This window comes from Microcebus murinus, chromosome 4 (genome assembly GCF_040939455.1).
Source record: "Microcebus murinus isolate Inina chromosome 4, M.murinus_Inina_mat1.0, whole genome shotgun sequence".
Lineage (NCBI taxonomy): Eukaryota > Metazoa > Chordata > Mammalia > Primates > Cheirogaleidae > Microcebus > Microcebus murinus.
Window position 1 is genome coordinate 110,277,364 of NC_134107.1, and position 20,525 is coordinate 110,297,888.

At 39.6% G+C, this 20,525-nt stretch overlaps 1 protein-coding gene across 18 annotated transcripts in view; it reads left to right on the top strand.

Annotated features, from left to right (window-relative positions):
• Window positions 1–20,525, top strand: part of ARHGAP32 (Rho GTPase activating protein 32) — a 319,968-nt gene that overhangs the window by 80,067 nt on the left and 219,376 nt on the right. For 5 of the 18 annotated variants that reach the window (XM_012772276.3, XM_012772274.3, XM_076002679.1 and 2 more), the window contains exon 1: window positions 12,485–15,686. The exons of 1 other annotated variant lie outside the window; for it this stretch is intronic. Coding sequence is in view for 4 of the 17 variants with exons in the window: in XM_076002670.1 (XP_075858785.1) it covers window positions 15,582–15,686 (105 nt within the window). In the remaining 13 variants the exon portion in view is untranslated. Of the gene's footprint in view, window positions 1–12,484; window positions 16,662–16,979; window positions 17,058–17,077; window positions 17,511–20,525 lie in introns of those variants that run through there. 12 more of the 18 variants (XM_076002670.1, XM_076002671.1, XM_020286787.2 and 9 more) reach the window with 7 other exon arrangements.

Here is a 20,525-nt window from a genome sequence, read left to right on the forward strand (position 1 = left end):
GTGTGGTAAAATTCGGGTGTGAAACCATCTGGACTGGGCCTTTTCTTTTTAGGGAGATTTTTAATTGCCGATTCTATTTCATCTCTTGAGATTGGTCTGTTCAGGGAATCTATTTCTCTTCCTGCTTGAGCCTAGAGAGGCTGCGTGTTTCTAGAAATTTGTCCATTTCCTCCACATTTTCCAGTTTGTGTGCATAAAGATTTTTGTAGTATTCATAAATTATATCTTGTACCTCTTTGGCATCAGTTGTGATATCTCCTTTTTTGTTCCTGATGGAGCTTTTTAGAGATTTCTCTTTTCTGCTTTTCATTAGCTTAGCCAATGGCGTATCAATTTTGTTTACTTTTTCAAAGAACCAACTTTTTGTTTTATTAATCTTCTGAATAGCTTCCCTGTTTTCAATTTCGTTTAGTTCTGATTTGATCTTGTTGATTTCACTTCTTCTGTTGGGTTTGGGGTTGGTCTGTTCTTCTTTTTCCAGCTCTTTGAGTCGTTTCATTAGATTGTCTATTTGTGATCTTTTTGACTTTGGGTTATAGGCATTTATGGAGATAAACTTTCCTCTCAGAACTGCTTTAGCTGTGTCCCAGAGGATTTGATAACTTGTCTCTCCATTGTCATTTTCTTCATAGAACTTTTTTATTTCCATCTTGATTTCTTCATTCATGAAGTAATCATTTAGTAGGAGGTTGTTTAATTTCCACGTTTTTGTTCAGAAATGTGAGTTTCTGTTAGGGTTGATTTCTACTTTTATTCCACTGTAATCTGAGAAGATACATGGTATGATTTCTATTTTTTAAAATTTTCTGAGGTTTACTTTTTGTCCTAGGTTATGGTCAATCTTAGAGAATGTCCCATTAGCTGATGAGAAGAACGTATCTTCAGTGGATTTTGGGTAGAATGTCCTGTAAGTGTCAGTTAGACACAATTGTTCCAGAGTTTTGTTTGAGTCCATTATTTCTTTATTAATTTTCTGTTTGGAGGATCTGTTTTGTGTCGTCAGTGGAACATTATTGAGCATTATTTTGTTTCAGAAGAGTGAGAATGGAGCCCCAGTCTCTCCTTGCTTGTAAAGTCTCAGTAGAGAAGTCTCGTGTTATTCGAATTGGCTTTCCCTTGTATGTTACTTGCTTCTTTCGTCTTATAGCTCTTAGAAGAGCCTCTGTAGTTGATGTTTTGGTCAGTCGGATGACTGCATGTCGTGATGTTTTCCTGTTTTCATTGCATCTCCCAGGGGTCCTCTGAGCTTCTTGAATTTGTATATCAAGATTTTGAGCAAGGCCTGGGAAATTTTCCTCTATTATATCTTCAAATAGCTTGTCCAAGCCTTGATTGTTGTCTTCTTCCCCTTCTGGTAACCCTATGACCCTCAAATTAGGTTTCTTCACATAATCCCACATCTCTTGTAGGCTTTGCTCTTTTCTCTTGTTTCTCTGCTCTATCTCTGTGACTGATTTATTTTATTGGAGGGTGTTATCTTCAAGCTCTGAGATTCTTTCTTCTGTTTGATCTACCCTGTTGTTGAGACTTTCCAGTGTATTTTGTAGTTCCCTGAATTGATTCTTCATTTCCAGGAATTCGGTTAAACTTTTGTTCATTGTGTCTATATCTTTAGTGAACTTTTGTTCTAGGTCCTGGAGGCTTTTTGTGGTTTCTTTGTGTTGATTATTGAGTTGTTCTTGCATGTCATTGAAGTTTCTGATGATCCACATTCGATATTCCTCTTCTGTCATTTTGTTTGCCTGATTTTGGTTGGTGTCCCTTTCTAGGGGGCTGGTGCTCCTCTTTGTGGGTGTGTTTTTTGTTTGGTTCTTTATATTTCTGGAGTTCCTTCTCTGATTTCCTCCCATGTCGATCAGATGTTGTTTCTTTCCTTTAGGTTTTTGTTTGCGTATTCACACACCTTGTATAGTTTCTGAGCCGATAGGTGGTGTCTGTGGGTGCCATTCAACCACTCCTTGTATAATGAGTCAGTGGTTGTGGTGAAAAGGGTGTGCAGGATGCCCTCCCTGTCAGTAGGTGGCGCTTGCTTGGAGGAACAGGCTACGCTGTTGTTTTTGTGTCCTGTTATCAGCTCTTGTTCCTGTGGAGAGGCACTCTAGTGCCTCAGGTGGTGGGTGGGGCCCTGGGACTTCCAGGTGTGTCCTTTTCTCCCCCTCAGTGAGGGCTGGTCTAGGAGAGAGTCTGGGCGCAGCTCGGTTTGGTAAGCCTGCCCTCAGGCACCACCAATGCCGTTTGAAGGGGTCAAAGTTCTGTTCTCTGCTCTGGGAAAAACTCTCAAGGAGGGGCTGGAATGGTCCAGCTCAGTCAGAAAGTCTGTGTGTGGGGTGGGGCTGTCTCAGACCCGTAGTCTGGAGCGGGCCTCGCTTCTTTCCACCCTCCCAACTCCACGGCTACTCCTGGGCCTCTGCCAGCAGGCCAGACCACACGCCACCAGGCCTCCCCGGACTGTGATGCCGGCGGGGAGGTTCCCTGCACAGGAACGCCTCCTGAGCTGGGCGCACGGCCTCCCTTTGGGAGGAGAGTTGCCCCCTAGGATGCTGTTCTGCCCCTGAAGACACACTCACCTCAGTAGGCTGTTCACAAATATCCCTTCTGTGCCCCGGGCAATGCGAGACCTGGGTGCACGGGATCTGGTCTGCAGGTCTGACTGCTGGGCCCCAGAGTTCAAACTATATCCCCACCAGGGAGAGCAGTGCCAGTCCCAATTCGTCCATGGGGAGCCCACACTGGGTCTGTGTCTCTCAGCCTCAGTGTCTGCCCCGTTCTCCTGGGTTCACGTTTCAGCAGCAACTGGGAGGGCTGGCGGGTAGGGAGCTCACAGTCTGAGTTCCCTTAGTCACCTGTAGGGCCCCTAAAGGGAAGGTCCCTTTCCCTGGAGGTTTGTCCGGCTGGCGGCTATACTGTCCCTCTTGGCAGCCGTGGGTGGGTCGCCGGAGGGGAGAATGAGGTAAAAGGCGCCTGCCATGTGGCTCGGGTCTGTGCACAGGGGGGTTCCCCAGGGAGTTGAGATCCTGTTGCTGTGTCCGCTACTGGCTTACCACTCACTGGCGGCGGGCGTCTCTGGGCTGGTGTCTGTAGGTCTCATACTCGCTGGGGTGCCCACCAGCAGTCTGGGATGCAGGGGAGAGGAAACCTCTGAACCACCTACCCTTCCCGCTGGTCTCCCGACTGCTCTGTCGTTACCCCCTCCAGTTCTTCTCTGCGACCTCCTCCTGTGGTGTCTCCTGTTGTCTCAGGTACTCCTCCTTCCTACCCTTGTCCGTTGTATGTTTGTCGTCTTGCTTCTTTCTTCTAATTTCTGCTAGAGTCTGTCTTTTCTGCAGAGACACTCTGTCTAGTGGTGTTTCTCGTCCACCATCTTGATTTTCTCCGGCGGCGCCTATTTATGCATTTATTAAGATATAGTCTCGGGCCGGGCGCGGTGGCTCACGCCTGTAATCCTAGCTCTCTGGGAGGCCGAGGCGGGCGGATTGCTAAAGGTCAGGAGTTCAAAACCAGCCTGAGCGAGACCCCGTCTCTACCATAAAAATAGAAAAAAATTAATTGGCCAACTAATATATATATATATAAAAAAATCAGCCGGGCATGGTGGCTCATGCCTGTAGTCCCAGCTACTTGGGAGGCTGAGACAGAAGGATCGCTTGAGCCCAGGAGTCTGAGGTTGCTGTGAACTAGGCTGACGCCACGGCACTCACTCTAGCCTAGGCAACAAAGTGAGACTCTGTCTCAAAAAAAAAAAAAAAAAAAAAAAAGATATAGTCTCTGTGCCCAGGCTGGAGTGCCGTGGCGTCAGCCTAGCTGACAGCAGCCTCAACCTCCTGGGGTCAACTGATCCTCTTGCCTCTGCCTCCCCAGTAGCTAGGACTACAGGCATGTGTCAACCTGCCCAGCTAATTTTTTCTATTTATTTTTAGTTGGCCAATTAATTTCTTATTTTTTTTTTACTTGAGACGAGTTCTCACTCTTGCTCAGGCTGCTTTTCAACTTCTGACCTTGAGCGATACTCCTGTCTCAGCCTCCCTGATTGCTAGGATTACAGCCGTGAGCTACTGTGCCCGGCCTGAATTGGTGCTTTTAAAACCTGCGTTCACATTAGGATCACCTAGGAAGCTTTTAATAAATACTGATGCCCTCTCTCTGTCTCTAGAGAATGTTGATTTAGGTTGTGAGGCTCAGGTTTTGGTATGTTTTAAAAGCTCCTCACTTAATTCTAATATGTAGTTAGCCTTGAGAATTATACCATTTAGTTCAATGTAATTTTTTTTTTTTTTTGAGACAGAGTCTCACTTTGTTGCCCAGGCTAGAGTGTGTGCCATGGCATCAGCCTAGCTCACAGCAACCTCAAACTCCTGGGCCCAAGCCATCCTCCTGCTTCAGCTTCCCAAGTAGCTGGGACTACAGGCATGCGCCACCATGCCTGGCTAATTTTTTCTATATATATTAGTTGGCCAATTAATTTCTTTCTATTTATGGTAGAGACGGGGTCTGGCTCTTGCTCAGGCTGGTTTCAAACTCCTGACCTCGAGCAATTCACCTCCCTCGGCCTCCCAGAGTGCTAGGATTACAGGCATGAGCCACCACGCCTGGCCAGTATAATTTGTTAAATAGTTGTAGGAATCGATAAATATAACTTGGAGCAAGTATGTTACCATTACATATTCTACACACACAGAAAAATTTATCAGGCTTTAAGCTGTAAAGGAATCACGTGGAAGTTTTTAAACAATGAAGATTTTTGAGTCTTAATTTATGAACTGCTGGATTCTAATCATTAGGGGTATATGTTCAGTCAGGGTATATGTTTAGTTAGAAATATGTATTTTTTCATGTTGAGAAAACTTGACTGTGGCAAGGTTAAAATTTAAATATGTATTCTCCTCTACTGGGAGAATATATTCTTTTGTTTGGACAGTTTTTTGATTTAGGTTGCTGTGAGGGTTTCTTTATATATTGATTATTAAAAAAAATCTGTAGCTATTGGAGGAATGGATAACTTTTTCTGTTTGCATTGGAAACAAAGTAGTTGAGCGTGCATTACTTTGGTGGGGCATAATTTAATAGGGCACAATTCACAGTTTCCTTTTAGTTGAATATCTGTAGAAGGCTAATTTTGGGCTAGAGAGTAACTTGTACATCATCCCAAATGGAGTTTTTACTTTATATCTAGTTCTGTCTTTCTGTGTTGGGTTTCAAAATGACCCCTCAACATTGTTTTCATAACACTTACTTTAAATCTTTTATTGAATTAAGATAAATTTCTCTGGTCTTAAGCAAAAAGTATTAGGAGTAGCACTTGGGCTTCCTTCCTCAGAATGCTGTACACATTTTTGAATTATAAACCCCTGATTAAAGTAACATGTTTTGTTCTGTCTATAAATGGAACATGACCTTTTGTTTTCTGTTGTACTGTTGCATTAAAGCTGAAATAATTGTTTTCCTTTCCCAAAGCTTATTCACATATCTTCACTGTTTCGGATACAGGAGAAACATATTTCATTGTTAAATAATCTGATATGCCTGATACAGTTTTTTTAAAGCAGTTTCCACAAGTGCTATAGTTTCAGGAATCTCATTTGCCCAAAATATAATAATTTTTCACTGTCCATGAGCTTTAGGGCAATCTGTTTGAAACCAGATTGCTTGGTTATATTTTTTCATGCCAAAATGGTTATGGATCCCTCTGTTTGAAACCTAAAAAACTAAATTATGTGGGATTCAGAATGAACACTGTGTAGGTGGATTGGGGGTGGTGGTAATTAATACAAATATTAACAATCTCTAGATTTTAGGTTCTTTTTATTTGTAAGTCAGAACATAGCTCTATCTTTTTTCACTCTGGGAGACAGTATTATTGTATGGTAGAACATAAAGTTGTGTTCTGACTTGTGAAAACATGAGGCAAGAAGTCTTAGTACTCTTAGTATTATCTTTACAAATAATGTGGTAATACTAGTAAAATTATCTATCATAAAGTAGAAAAGTTTGAAAATTACTAGAGAAATGATATTTCTGGGTCAGAAAAATAAAGACTGGAGCCAGCTAGTTTGAGAGATTTCCTGAGAATATGTTTCTGCTGGTGTGTGAGATTTTAATTCTCTACTCTTGTGCTTCCTATGTGATGCAAAGATTGCATAATAGATCTTGGAAACAGCCGAAATATAGATTTCAACTTTCTTGATTATCATTTATTAGACTAGCAATAGTAGAAAAGTTATAGAAAAAGTACCTTGGGCTGAACTCAATAAAACAATAAAAATATGAAGGGAAATATATACGCTTTGTAAATTTGTAACCATTTTTATAGTTGATAATTAATTACAATTATGTAAATATCAGGGATAAAGAATAAGGATATTTTAGGGGGCGTGGAGGGGAGATGGTGTCTCATTCTGTCTCCCTGCAGTGGCATCATAGCTCACTGCAACCTCCAGCTCTGTGCTCAAGGGAGCCTCCTGAGTTGCTGGGACTACAGGCATGTACCAGCACCCCTGGCTAATTTTTTAAATTTTTAGTAGAAATGGGGTCTCGCTCTTGATTAGGCTGGTCTGGAACTCCAGGCTTCAACAATCCTCTTGCTTCGGCCTCCCAAAGTGTTAGGATTATAGGTGTGAGCCACCACACCCAGCCGTGAAAAAATAATTTTTGTATGTATATTTCCAGGTACATGCAACCAAAATTTGTATTTATTTCTGATAGGAAAAAAGTATACTTTTCAAAATAAAGCAGTCTTTATTTGAAATAATTCCCCAAATAAAATGAGAAAAGAATTTAGGAAATTCAGCTGTCAGGTTCTCAAGTACATAATCTGAGTTTGAAATTTGAAGGACTGTCCTTTTTGCCCCTACTCAATTCTAAAGGGTTACTCTAATTTCAGTGCTTTTTGGGGATTGGCTCCAGCTCTCACTGAGTCTGCAATGAGACTCAACTTCTTCCTTTGCTCAATTCTGGTTTCTTCTCCTTACTACACATGTTCTCTTCACTTGCATGCCAAATAAACGTTCTGCATGCCAAATGTGCAGAGTCTGTTTCCTAGAGAATCTAACCTGCAGTACCCACCTTCTGTTGTTACAAGGTGTTACTTTTTCATTGGCTAGGAATTGTAATCCTTAATAGCTTTTTTTTTTTTTTTGATTTGTCACTATGTAAAAGTTTCTCCTTTGAGTTGCATGCATTCAGAAAATACTTTCCTCAGACCTCTTGTCTCCTAGTCTGGCTTCCTTTGGTGTATATTTTTCCTTTCCTTTCCCTTTCCTTTCCTCTCTCCTGCTTCCTTTTATAGTTCCGACATCACCATTTGTATTTATATAGATTTGTATCTGAGGAGATCAGGGAAGACTTCTCAAAGGAGATGACACTTGAGCTAATTTTGGCCGACAAAGAGGATTTTGTGTAGGGGTCTGTGTGTGTGTGATTAGCTGCAGTGGAAGATGGAATGCATTAAAGTTGTCAGGAACCATCTATAAAGAACTTGGAACAGCTTGATGAGAGTGGAGAGCTATAAACAGTTGCTGTGGCTGATTGAAAGAAGATATGCTAGACAAGTATAGAAGGGCCAGTTCATATATATCCTATAAGGTACTTTGTACTTCCTTCTTTAGCAGTGGGATACCATTAATAAGTTCATGTTCTCAGTACCAGCTTTATAAGAAGTAGATATTTAACATATTTAATATTCTACAATATATTAAAAGTCAGATAATGGTATTAGTAAAATTTTAAATTTGCATAAAGCTCATGACTCTTAAGAGTCACCAGATTTTAAAAGTTTCTTTTTTTCTTTTCGCCTGCCTGCCTGCCTGCCTGCCTGCCTGCCTTCCTTCCTTCCTTCCTTCCTTCCTTCCTTCCTTCCTTCCTTCCTTCCTTCCTTCCTTCCTTCCTTCCTTCCTTCCTTCCTTCCTTCCTTCCTTCCTCCTTTCCTTTCCTTTCCTTTCCTTTCCTTTCCTTTCCTTTCCTTTCCTTTCCTTTCCTTTCCTTTCCTTTCCTTCCTTTCCTCTCCTTTCCTCTCCTTTCCTCTCCTTTCCTCTCCTTTCCTCTCCTTTCCTCTCCTTTCCTCTCCTTTCCTCTCCTTTCCTCTCCTTTCCTCTCCTTTCCTCTCCTTTCCTCTCCTTTCCTCTCCTTTCCTCTCCTTTCCTCTCCTTTCCTCTCCTTTCCTCTCCTTTCCTCTCCTTTCCTCTCCTTCTTTCCTCCTTTCCTCCTTTCCTTTCCTTCTTTCCTCCTTTCCTTTCCTTCTTTCCTCCTTTCCTTTCCTTCTTTCCTCCTTTCCTTTCCTTCTTTCCTCCTTTCCTTTCCTTCTTTCCTTTCCTTCTTTCCTTCCTTTCTTTTTTTTGTGTGTGTGAGACAAGGTCTTGCTCTGTTACCAGGGCTAGAGTGCAGTGGCAGCATCATAGCTCAACCTTCTGGCCTCAAACAGTCCTCCTGCCTCAACCTCCCCTACCGAGTGGCTGATACTATAGGTGTGAACCACCATGCCTGGCTAATTTTAAATTTTTGTAGAGAGTGGGTTTCACTGTGTTTCTCAGGCTGGTCTTGAACCCCTGATGTCAAGTGATCCTCCTGTGTCAGCCTTCCAAAGTACTAGGATTATAGGCATCAGCCATCTCACCCATCCAGCAGATTTTAAAAGTGGATGTCATAGCTAGTTTTGGTATCTTACCTGAGAGTGCTACAGTTAGAGCAATTTATAAGCACTTACAATATAGTAGGTATTGTGCCATGTCCATTGTCACGTTTAATTCTTCCAGTGTCCTCAGTAGGTAGTGTTAGTCCAATTTTGCAGATAAGGAAATTGTGGCTTAGGTTAAATAGCCTGCTCAGGGTCCCACAGTAATCATCAAGGCTGGGATTTGAGTTCAGGTTTGATTCCCAAGCTAGTGCTTTTAACCACTTAGCAGGCTGACTTGAGTGACATGTATGTCTATTTCTTTGACTACAGTGTTTATTTTAAAAAGTCAGAATAATCCTTGAGGACTGTATCGTATTTTCTTAGTCATTTTTTAAATAATTTTCAGAAATCAGAAATGTAAAATAGTACTGAACTTTTTCCGACTTTGAGTTTAGTGTTCTAGGGAAGGTAGAAAGACATCTCAGAAAGCAATTGTTATGTGATTCATGATACATAAATTGTAGAGCATATGTATATATGGTATAAAAGAAGATAGCTCTAGAAAATGCTCATAGAAGGGAGACATGATATCTTTTATATTGAACTTTTAAAAAATCAACAACGTTCAGGGTTTAACATTTTCCTACCATTTATGAGGTGTTGGTTTTTGTTAAGGCATACTACCCCTTGGCATGACATGGGCCCAAGGGTAACCTATCTTGTACTGTTGTTGTATATCAGTTTCTTCTTTAACCTTATATATGGTTAATGCTACTTTCTCATGGCAGCTTTGATTTCAGAGCATAGAGGAAATGTTTCTGGATTATTTGAAGCAATAGCTAACAAAAAGGGAGGAAATATAGGTTTTGATATCAGATATTGAATTCAGAGCAGAAAGATTAAAAGAGGAAAAAAAGGTTTACTATAATAAAGGGTATGCACTGATTATTTATGCTCCAAATACAGCTTTAAAAAACATAAAGCCAAAACTATAGGTAATAAGGAAAAGTAAGAAAATATTGGAGATAGCAATGGCCAAATTTTAAGCAAGGATTTAGAAAAATTTGATTAAGGTAAATTTAGTTAAAATATATTTAATGTTACACTCAAAAACCAGAATACACCTTCTATTCAGATTTTCTTGGAACTTTACAAAAATTGATCCTATATTGGGCCATTGAAAAAAATCCTCATTAATTACCGCAAATAGAAATAATTAAAATAATATTCTTGATCTCATTGCAGTAAAAGTAGAAGTTAATAATTTTAGGGGGGAAAAACTACAAAAAAAATCACTATCACTGATAATTTAGCTCTTTAATATTTGAGTTAGAAAAATCATAGAAAATGATGATCAAATATATTAGAACCTATGGGGACCTAGCTGAAATTCTATGTATAGAAATATTATTTGTCTTAAGTATACATATTAATAAACAAGAAAGAATTTGAAGAAATGAAATACCCACTTGAGAGAAAAAGAATGCCAAAATATATTCAAAGAGAATGGAGGAATAAAGACTGGTAGGATGAATAATGGACTCTCAAATATGTTCGTGTCCTAAACCCTGGAACCGGTAAGTATGTTACTTTACAGGGTATGTTTACCAAGGCTGCTGCAACAAATTAGCACAAACTTGGTAGCTAACACAGCAGAAAGTATTCTCTCACAGTTTTGGAGGCCAGAATTTTGAAATAAGGTTGGGTCAGGTTGTGCTTCCTCCAAGAGGTTCTAGATGAGAATTCATTCCTCCCCTTTTCTTGCTTCCAGTAGCTGCTGGCATTCCTGTTACTCAGCCTCTGCCTGTTTTCACATTGCTGTTTCCTCTTCTGTGTGTCTAAACTCCCTCTGCCTCTTCTGTATAAATGTTTAGAGACTACCTGGATAATCCAGGATTATTTCCTCATTTTAAAATCCTTAATTTATTCAAGTCTGCAAAGACCCTTTTTCCAAATAAGGTAACATTCATAAATTCCCAGGATTAGAACATAAACATATCTTTGGGAGCCATATAAGTTTACCACAATGGCAAAAGGGACTTTGTAGATGTGATTAAGTTAAGGACTTTGAGATTGGAAAATTATCTGGGTGGGCTCTCAGGGTAATCACAGGACATGGGCCTAGTGAGACTGATTTTGGACTTCTGACCTCCAGAACTGCAAGATAATAAATTTCTGTTTTTTTAAGCCATTAAATTTGGGGTGATTTCTTACAATGGCAGTTGGAAACTAATATAGTGATAAAAGCAGAAATTAATACATATGGAATGCACTGAGTGCTAAGATGAGTTTTAAGCACTTACATGAACTCAGTTATTTTTCACAATAACTTTTGAAGTAGGAACTGTCACTGCTAAACTGAGGTGCTGAAACCCTAACCCTAACCCTGGGGTTAGGAAAGTTTAAAGATTGTAAGGAGGGCTGAGGGTTGTGGCCACTGTGTGGTTGGAAGGACTGCAGCTTATGAGTTATTGTGAAGTGGTGGAAGGAGGTTGCTTAGAAATGGGAGGGAAAGTTGTGACACCAGGTGTGGATGGGTGTGGCTCATTGTCTTGTGAGCTGTGTGCATTTTGAGTGTTCCTAAGTGGCTTAGGGCAGCTGCATGCAGTTTTCTTTCCTTTTTTTTTTTTTTGAACTTTTAATTTTTAATTATTATGGGAACATAATAGTTGAATATATTCATTCATTTAGTTCAGAGGTGGACTAGTTGCCCTGCTTGTTTTGGTAAATAAAGTTTTATTCAAAAATAGCTATGTCTGCTCATTTGCTGCTTTCGTCTGTGGCTGCTTTCCTTCTGTGAAGGCAGAGTTGAGTAGCTGTGACAGAGACCATGCGGTCTACAAAGCTTAAAATATTTATTATCTGGCCCTTTACTGAAAACATTTGTTGACCCTACCTAGTGCTTCTATCAGATAAAATCATGCATAAACAAAGGCAAAATTCATGCTATGTTTGGATTATTCCCTGATATATTAATCAGTTTGTAACAAACTTGGACATTCAAAACAAATGTTATAGAACTGTACATGAAACCTAAGACTGTTGTCAATATCTGGAGAGCAGGACAGTGGCAAATGGAGAGAGACTTTCCTGAAGCCATTTGAACCCCCTTCATCTCTCTGTGCTTAAAGTAAAACCAACCGTTAGATATTTTCACTTATAGGAGCCAGTAAATTTATTTTACGTTTAATCCAGTTTAAGTTGTGTTTTCACTCAAAATAGGATTTTTTTAAAAAAAATTCTAGAATAGTTTTAGGTTTATGGAAAAGTTGTAGATGGTACGGAGAATTCCCATTTACCCCATGTCCAGGTTCCCCCATTGTTAACATTTTAACATTAGTGCCCTACATTTTTCACATTTAATAAACCAATACTGATACATTCTTATTAACTAAGGTTTATACTTCATTTGAATTTCTTTAGTTTCTTCCTAATGTTTTCTTTTCTTTTCCAAGGTCTCATCCAGGATACTGGATCTGTGTAATCATGTCTTCTAAGGCTACTCTTGGTTGTGACATTTTCCTCAGACTTTCTTGCAATTTATCGACCTTAACGGTTTTGACTAGTACTGGTCAGTTATTTTTTAGAATGTCCCCAAGTCTAGGTTTGTCTGATTTTTCTCATGGTTAGACTGTAGTTAAAGGTTTTTGAGAGCAGGACTGTAATACTCTTTTAAGAATTGTTTCTTGAGATATAAGCATGTACAAGACAAAACAAGTATCAGATATTGTTCTTAACCTTCAAGATTTTTGTAATTTTTATTTTTCAAAAGATAATTTAAAACACACACCCACTTCCCTCCACAAGACTAGATATAGTATATCTGTATGTGCTATATATATATATAGAGAGAGCACACATTATATATATATATAGTCTCCTTCCTTGTCTCTCCCTGCCCTCATTTATTGCCTCAATTTGTCATCCTTATAGTATCATGTAAGATTTGCCATTTTGGCTGTCACAGAGTATGGCATCTGTTTGAAATAAATCTGTTTTTAAATGGCTTATGTAGCATTATGAAAATGCTGCACTATTAAAAAATGTTATCTAAAACATAAGGGAAGCTGTCACATTTTCAGGAGCTTTTGCCTAATATTTATATTTCAGTAATGCAGAGTTCATTTAATGTAGTTGAGATTGGGGACACTATTTTTGACATATCCTGCAATACATTAGGAGTGTGCTATGATGACATCTTGGACTCCTGTGAATCAGTCATTTTTCGATATTACTATTACTATACCTGCTGCCAGTAGCAGAAAATCTCATTATATTATTGCATGCTGTCATTTGCCTTTGGCAAGTAGTTCTTATAAATGGAAGATTAAAATTTAGCTGCTATAAGTGGTAAACCACATTCTTTGTGTCAGTAAAATACCTCCTGGGGGTATTTTTCTGGTTTAACTGAAGAAGCAGTGATTTTGTCCATTTTCAGTGAAATGTGAGTTTTATTGAACATAGCAGCCTTGGGAACATCTTTTGATTACCCTGCATCTCAGTTAATATTTAAATTTCAAATAGCAGTAATACCAAGTGAATAAAAATATTTGAGGTTAGACAGACAAAAATATGTAGGCCTTTAATTATACTGTATTTTATTTCAAATATGATATTATAAGATATAAATCTCTGTGGTTTGGAAAGTAAAAATTAAGACTTTTTTGAGACAACTAGGTAATAGCCAGATAAATATACAATTTGAGATCTAAATTAATCATGTTTTGTAGCCCAAATAAGGTTAGTTTCATTATATGTAAGCTGAGCAGTTTTTTGCCCCCAAATTAAAACTTTGTTGTCTTTTTATAAGTATTCTGGATCACAAATATTTAAGTAGGTACACATTATAGTACAAAGTTTCCTGGAGCATTTTGTTTGTGTGTGACTTTCTCTAATTGCCATCTACAATGTTACAGTGTACTATGCTACTTAGGATAGTAGCAGTAACAGTCTACCAACTGGGGTAGATTTACATAAGTTTTTAAATAGGGAATATTGATGGAGAAATAAATGTAAATTCTATTGAGGTAAATTAGTATAGTTAGTGTAAATGATATCGGTACAGCTTTAATGAGAAAATTTGCCCCAGCAGACCCAAGAATTCCAAAATAAAAAAGTGTAAAGAATATGGTAACTTTGTATCTTTCAGATTACCAGAGCTCTGTGCCAATAAAATCAAACTTCTTATGTGTGCCTATATTCCAAACACCAAGATTTTTGTTCTCATTTCCCACAATAAAAGCCTTGTTAGCTTATCAGGCAACTAGTTGGAGAGTATATTTCATAGTTATTTTGCTATTTCCTCTCATTTAAGCCTCTTATTAATTATAACAGCCCTTCCATATTTGATCAGTTTGGAGATATGTGATTAAAAATAGCTATACAATTTTAGTACTCTTCATTTAAAAGTGATATTTCTTTCGCTTAAATTATTGATCATGCAGAAGTAAAGGTATATCCTTTTTTGGGGCATAATTCTTGTGCTTTTTTCCCCTTATTTAAATTCTGATCATTAAATAGAATCAACTGAAGAACTTCAAATGCAGATTCGAAAATTCTGTCTCTGGAGATCCAGTGACTCTGTGTAGGGTGCAAGAACCTGTGTCATTTTAAGCTGCTCAGGTAGTTCTGATGCCCAGTCAGATTTAGAGCTAGTCATAGCATGTCTGTGCAGTTCTTTTGTGTACATTCTGAGGAACTCCTGACTTTTGGTTTATGTCGAAGGCACAGGGATGAATAGGGAATGAATAACGATTCGATTGTGTTAGATGCCCAGTATTTTTTTTTTTTTTTTTTTTTTTTTGAGACAGAGTCTCGCTCTGTTGCCCAGGCTAGAGTGCCGTGGTGTCAGCCTAGCTCATGGTAACCTCAAACTCCTGGGCTCAAGCCATCCTCCTGCCATAGTCTCCCAAGCAGTTGGGAAAATAGGTGTGGGCTACCACGCCCAGCTAATTTTTTCTATTTTTAGTTGTCTACCTAATTTTTTTTATTTTTAGTAGAGATGGGGTCTTGCTCTTGCTCAGGCTGGTCTCAAACTCCTGACCTCAAGCCATCCTCCCACCTCTGTCTCCCAGAGTGCTAGGATTACAGGCGTGAGCCACCACACCTGGCCAATGCCCAGTATTTTTTATGGTAGCAGTTCTATTCTGTAGAAAGACTTGAAAAATCTGACTGGCCATAAAGGACTAGTAAACATTGATATTTATTTAAAAACATTATTTTTTGTACAATTTTTTTTGGTATAGTTGGTATATACTTCTGAAAAGTGTTGTGATTTTAAACATGTACTATAAAGGTCTGGGAAAATGGAGTTGCATAAATCACTCAAAATCTTTATAGCTTTGTATGCAGAGCACTAACAAAAGCAGTAACAATCCTAACAAACATAATAGCACAGTTAAAAAGACATGTCAAAGTCCTAGTAAGTAAAGAAATATTACAGTAAATACAGGATTTTATCTTTAAAGGTGATGATTGCATAATGAAAAGGGGTATAATGAAGGGTTGAGGCTGCTGGATTACAGAGACAAGGACAAAGTCACAAAAATGAGCAAGTATCATGCAAAAGTCCCTATCAAAACATAAGTGACCAAATTTAAGTAGCATCAAAGTGGGATGAATGACCATTATATACAATAATGGTCCTGTACAATAATCCCCTGCAATTTATTGCATTCAGCTTGTATTAGGGTACTTTGTGTTAAATTGGGCACACCAGGCTGAAAAAACACATGGGAAAAAATATATAATCTGAGTTACATTGACATCATTTCTTAATTTACTAACCTCATATGAGCTAATTAATGTTACAGAAAGGTGTTGTAGCAAAAACGATCATACTTGGTTAGTAATCATTTTGGGGAATAGTTTAGTGGTTAAATGCACAAACTCTGGAGTCAGATTCCTAACTCCATTGGTGTGGTCTTTGGGCATATCATTTAACCTCTTTATGCCTGTTTCTCTTGTGTTTTTGAAGGTGCTATAGGAAAGCAGAAAGGAAAATGCTTTGGACTGGGTTATAACTTGGAGATTTCTCAGTGGAGGAGACATTTCAGCTGTTCCTACATGGGTAACCTAAAAGGTGAATACCACTTATAAACTGTGTGACCTTGGGCAAGCCTAAGTTTTCTCATATGTAATACAGGGACAATGTTGTTTCCCTTGTGATGTCAGTAGGTTCTTGTGGGTGTCAGAATTAAAATGAAATACAGTGTGAAAATTTACTGTACAGCAGTAAGGCAGAAAAAGGAAACATGAACTTCTAGAATTTAGTTTTCTAGCTAACTACAGAATAGATGGTCTTCAGGGTTTCTTCTCACTTTGAAAATATTCAAATCTGTGCAATCCCAATACGTGTTAATTGTTGCTCTTTGTGTCCTCTGACACAAATGTTTCTCTGGCCATTCATTCTTATCGGCAGTAAGTAGCCCCCAGCCAAATTCCTCTTTACTCTCAGAGACATTTGCATCGCATATTCAATTAGGCAAACATTCCTAATTTCAGAGAAGATAGCCTAACAAAAATCTCAATAATGGCATAAGAATTACCCCCATGTTGATTCAAAACCATAGTCCATGCAGTTGAATATTCTGTCACTTTAGTGTCATTTTCAGAATATTTTGAGGAAGAATATTGGTGCCCTTACTGGTATCCTTGGACATTGTGGTAAATGATTTATGTCTGTTTGATCTGTGAATTTTCAGAGAGTTATATAAAGATTTTTCAGTTTAAAGGTGGTATCTCTCATTTTCTAAGATTACTATACTTGATAAAATTTAACTCTGTTCACACACTGAACTGATCTGTGCTTCTAAAAGTCGCCATTACAGAAGGAAAAATCATTTTATTTTTCTTTGTCATAACTTCTGTTGCTTTTTCAGAACTTTTTACAGCTTCATTTTATCTTTTGTGAGATTTGTCAACCAGAAATAGAACCAGTGTGGATGTTTTCTGTTTGCAGCCTTCCAAGCCATTTCTGACATAAGAATTTGGCCCCTGTCAAAGCATGTGCAACAGAGGTACCCTCCCAGGCACCTAGACACATCCTTGGTGTTGTGTAGGTGTATTCAGTATCCCATTTTCTTTTTTCCTTCTTGATTGGTCTTTCTCTCATATTGCCCTCAGCTAACCAGAGACTCCGTTTCATGGAGCCCTCTCCTCCCTAGTCTCTCTCTAACTTCTTTTGTGCTGCTGATTTCAACTAAATTAAATTCTAATTAAAATAATTTACACCTTAAGGTTTGAATGCTCAACAAGCTTGAAATGCTCAAAGATAATTTGCTTTTTAAATTGTTAATAAAAATAAATCTCTAGTTAGGTTATAAGCCATTGTTACTAATGAGATTATGTATATCATTGAACTGTTTTGGTGCAGAAAAAAAAGATTGAGAATCTCTGTTCTAAAGCTACTCTTGAAGAAACAGTCATAGTTTTTTCCTTGGAAAACAATGCTGTAAGTGACCATACTTTCTTGTGGCATACTCATTTCTTGGAATGTGTTGTACTTTTTTTTAGATATTTAAATTTTAAAAATCTATATATACATATTCTTTTTTTATTTTTATGTATTTGTTTTTTTGAGACAGTCTTACTCTGTTGCTCTGGCCAGAGTGCAGTGGCATCATCGTAGCTCACAGCAACCTCAAACTTCTGGGCTCAAGTGATCCTCCTCCCTCAGGCTCCTGAGTAGCTGGGACTACAGGAAAGCACCACCACACCCAGCTAATTTTTTCTATTTTTAGTAGTTCTTGGCTAATTATTTCTATTTTTAGTAGAGACCAGTCTTGCTCTTGCTCAGGCTGGTCTTTAATTCCTGCTCTCCAGCGATCCTCCCGCCTCGGCCTCCCAGAGTGCTAGGATTACAGGTGTGAGCCACTGCGTCTGACCGTAAAAATCTATATTTTAGGTATAAAATTCCCACTCTTTCATTGGTTTAGTTTCTTCTTTGTTATTTGTCATTTGCTGTGAAATATATCAGAGTGCTTTGAAAATAGTAAGCTCCTACACTAGTTTAAAGTGATGTTTTTATTGTGCTGGTATGTATATTTTGTATTTTATATTTGAAAGTGACAGATGGTAGTCACTGGCTGTTTATTTGAGGGTGACTGAAAAACAAGTACATGATGAATTGGCTTTTTTCCATTTGTTTACGTAAGAACTCCTTGTTAGCTTTTGGATATGGTTGATACTTGCAGTGTCTAATACTGATTTACTATTCTTCAAGTTGGAGATTCTGATCACTGGCCAGATAGTAACAATTTTCTTGTGGGGATGGGTGGGTGGGAGAGGGTCTAGTTCTTGGCAAAACTGTGTTACTTGGGACTAACATGTTGGACTTACAGGCTCATGAAGGTTTATTAATGTTTATCCCTCTGCATTAATATCATATCCTGAATTCTGTGTTTTCTCAAATACACAACCTGTTACAGTTAAATCTTTCTTTGACCCTGTGATTCTCACTAATCATATAATCTCAAATGTTGAAGAGTTGGAGAGTGAAGTTTAATTATACTGGAATGGGATGTTCCTGCATTTCATATAACTGATGAATTCATTCTAGAATATCAATTTTTCTTCTTTCCTACCCAAATAGGAGTGATTATAATGTTTTTGTCCTCTATTTTAAGGTTATAGTTCACATAGCTTTGATGTGGTTTTTCCAAAATGGTAGGAACTAATCAGGGGCAAACATATTGGGTAGAGTCTTAGTCGTAGTCATAGGTTGTTCAAATGTGTGCAGTCCTTGTCCTTAGTAGATTGTGTAGGGGGACATCTAAATGTCATGGATGGCAGGAGAGAATGCAAGAGCCCATTTTGGTTTGAAGTAAAATGTTTGAAACCTCTTTATATGCTCTGCCTTGGATAGCTCACCCATTTACACCTGCTCAAGTCATTGCAAGAATAGATAATTTATGGTCCTTTGGTCACTTTTTTCTATATATTTTCTGTCATTTTATCATTTCATTTTGTTGTTCATTTGATAATATTTATTCTAGAAGGCTTATAGACAAGGCAGAAAATGTCAAGGTAAAGCATTCAGCATATGGCTTTTAAGAGTTAATGACTTGGCCGGGCGCGGTGGCTCACGCTTGTAATCCTAGCACTCTGGGAGGCCGAGGCGGGCGGATTGCTCAAGGTCAGGAGTTCAAAACCAGCCTGAGCGAGACCCCGTCTCTACTATAAAAAATAGAAAGAAATTAATTGGCCAACTAATATATATATATAAAAATTAGCCGGGCATGGTGGCACATGCCTGTAGTCCCAGCTACTTGGGAGGCTGAGGCAGTAGGACTGCTTAAGCCCAGGAGTTTGAGGTTGCTGTGAGCTAGGCTGACGCCATGGCACTCACTCTAGCCTGGGCAACAAAGCGAGACTCTGTCTCAAAAAAAAAAAAAAAAAAAAAAAAAAAAAGAGTTAATGACTTAAAGAAAGGAAATATTAGAGCTAGAGGTACCTATAGAACTCCACTGTTGAGATATAAACGCAAGATAGAGAATGTCAGAGATTATACAGGACCTGGTTTCTTCAACCATTATATGACAATGAAAAATGGCGGAGAGGGAAACTTTAAAGAGACTTAAGAGACCTATTAGTCAAAATACCATGTGTGGAATTTCTCATTCAAACAAACAAGCTGTTAAAAGAAAAACGATTGAAGGCCGGATCAAGATGGCGGCCGAGAAACACCGTGAGACAGAGTGTCTCTGCAGAAAAGACAGATTCTAGCAGAAATCAGAAAAAAGAAGCAAGAAGACGAGCATACATCGGACTAGGATCGGAAGGAGGGTACCTCCCGTGAGACCACAGGATGCTCCATGGGAGGAGGTTGCGGAGGAGAACTGGAAGCAGAAACCTCCAGAGCAGCCTGGAGACCAGCGGCAAGGGTAGGTGCAGCGATTAACTCTCCCCTCCCTTGCATCTCGGACTGCTGGTGGGCTCCCCAGCGGGTGGAGAGACCTGCTGACACCAGCCCAGGGACAGCCACCACCAGCGAGCGGTAAGCCTGTAGCAGACGCGGCACCAGGCTCCCAACCCCTGCAGGGCACTTCCCTGTGCACAGACCCGAGCTGCACGACAGGCGCCATATTGTTTCCTTCTCCCGTCCCCCAACACTATCCCCAGCTGCGGAGAGAGACAATATAGCCACCAGCCAGAGGCACCTTCAAGGAGCGGGACCATCCCTTTTGGGACCCTACAGCTGACTGAGGGGAACTCAGAGGGTGAGGTCCCTACCCGCCAGCCCTCTCACGTGCTGCTGGCCCGGTGATCCCAGGAGAACGGGGCAGACCCTGAGGCTGAGAGACAAAGACCCAGCTTGGGCTCCCTGTGGGTGAATTGGGACTAGCACTGCTCTCCCTGGTGGGGATGTAGTTTGAAATCTGGGATCCAGAGGTCAGACCTGCAGACCAGATCCCGTGCACCCAGGTCTCCCATTGCCCAGGGCACAGAAGGGATACAAGCGAACAGCCTACTGAGGTGTGTGTGCCTTCAGGGGCAGAACAGCGTCATAGAGGGCAAACCTCCTCCCAAAGGGAGGCCGTGGGCCCAGCCCAGGTGGTGTTCCTGTGCAGGGAACCTCCCGGACAGCATCACAGCCAGGAGAGGCCCAGTGGCACGAGGTCTGGCCTGCTGGCAGAGGCCCAGGAGTAGCCGCAGAGTTGGGGAGGGTGGAAAGAAGTGAGCCCCACTCTAGACTGTGGGTGTTAGCCCCACCCCCATACGTAGACACCCAGATTCATAAAGCAAACTCTATTTGATCTAAAAAAATGGATAAACAGCAAAACTGTAATATTCGGCGACTTTAACAACCCACTGACAGCACAGGACAGATCCTCCAAACAAAAAATCAACAAAGAAATAATGGACTTAAACAGAACCCTAGAACAAATGGGCCTGAGTGACATTTACAGGACATTCTACC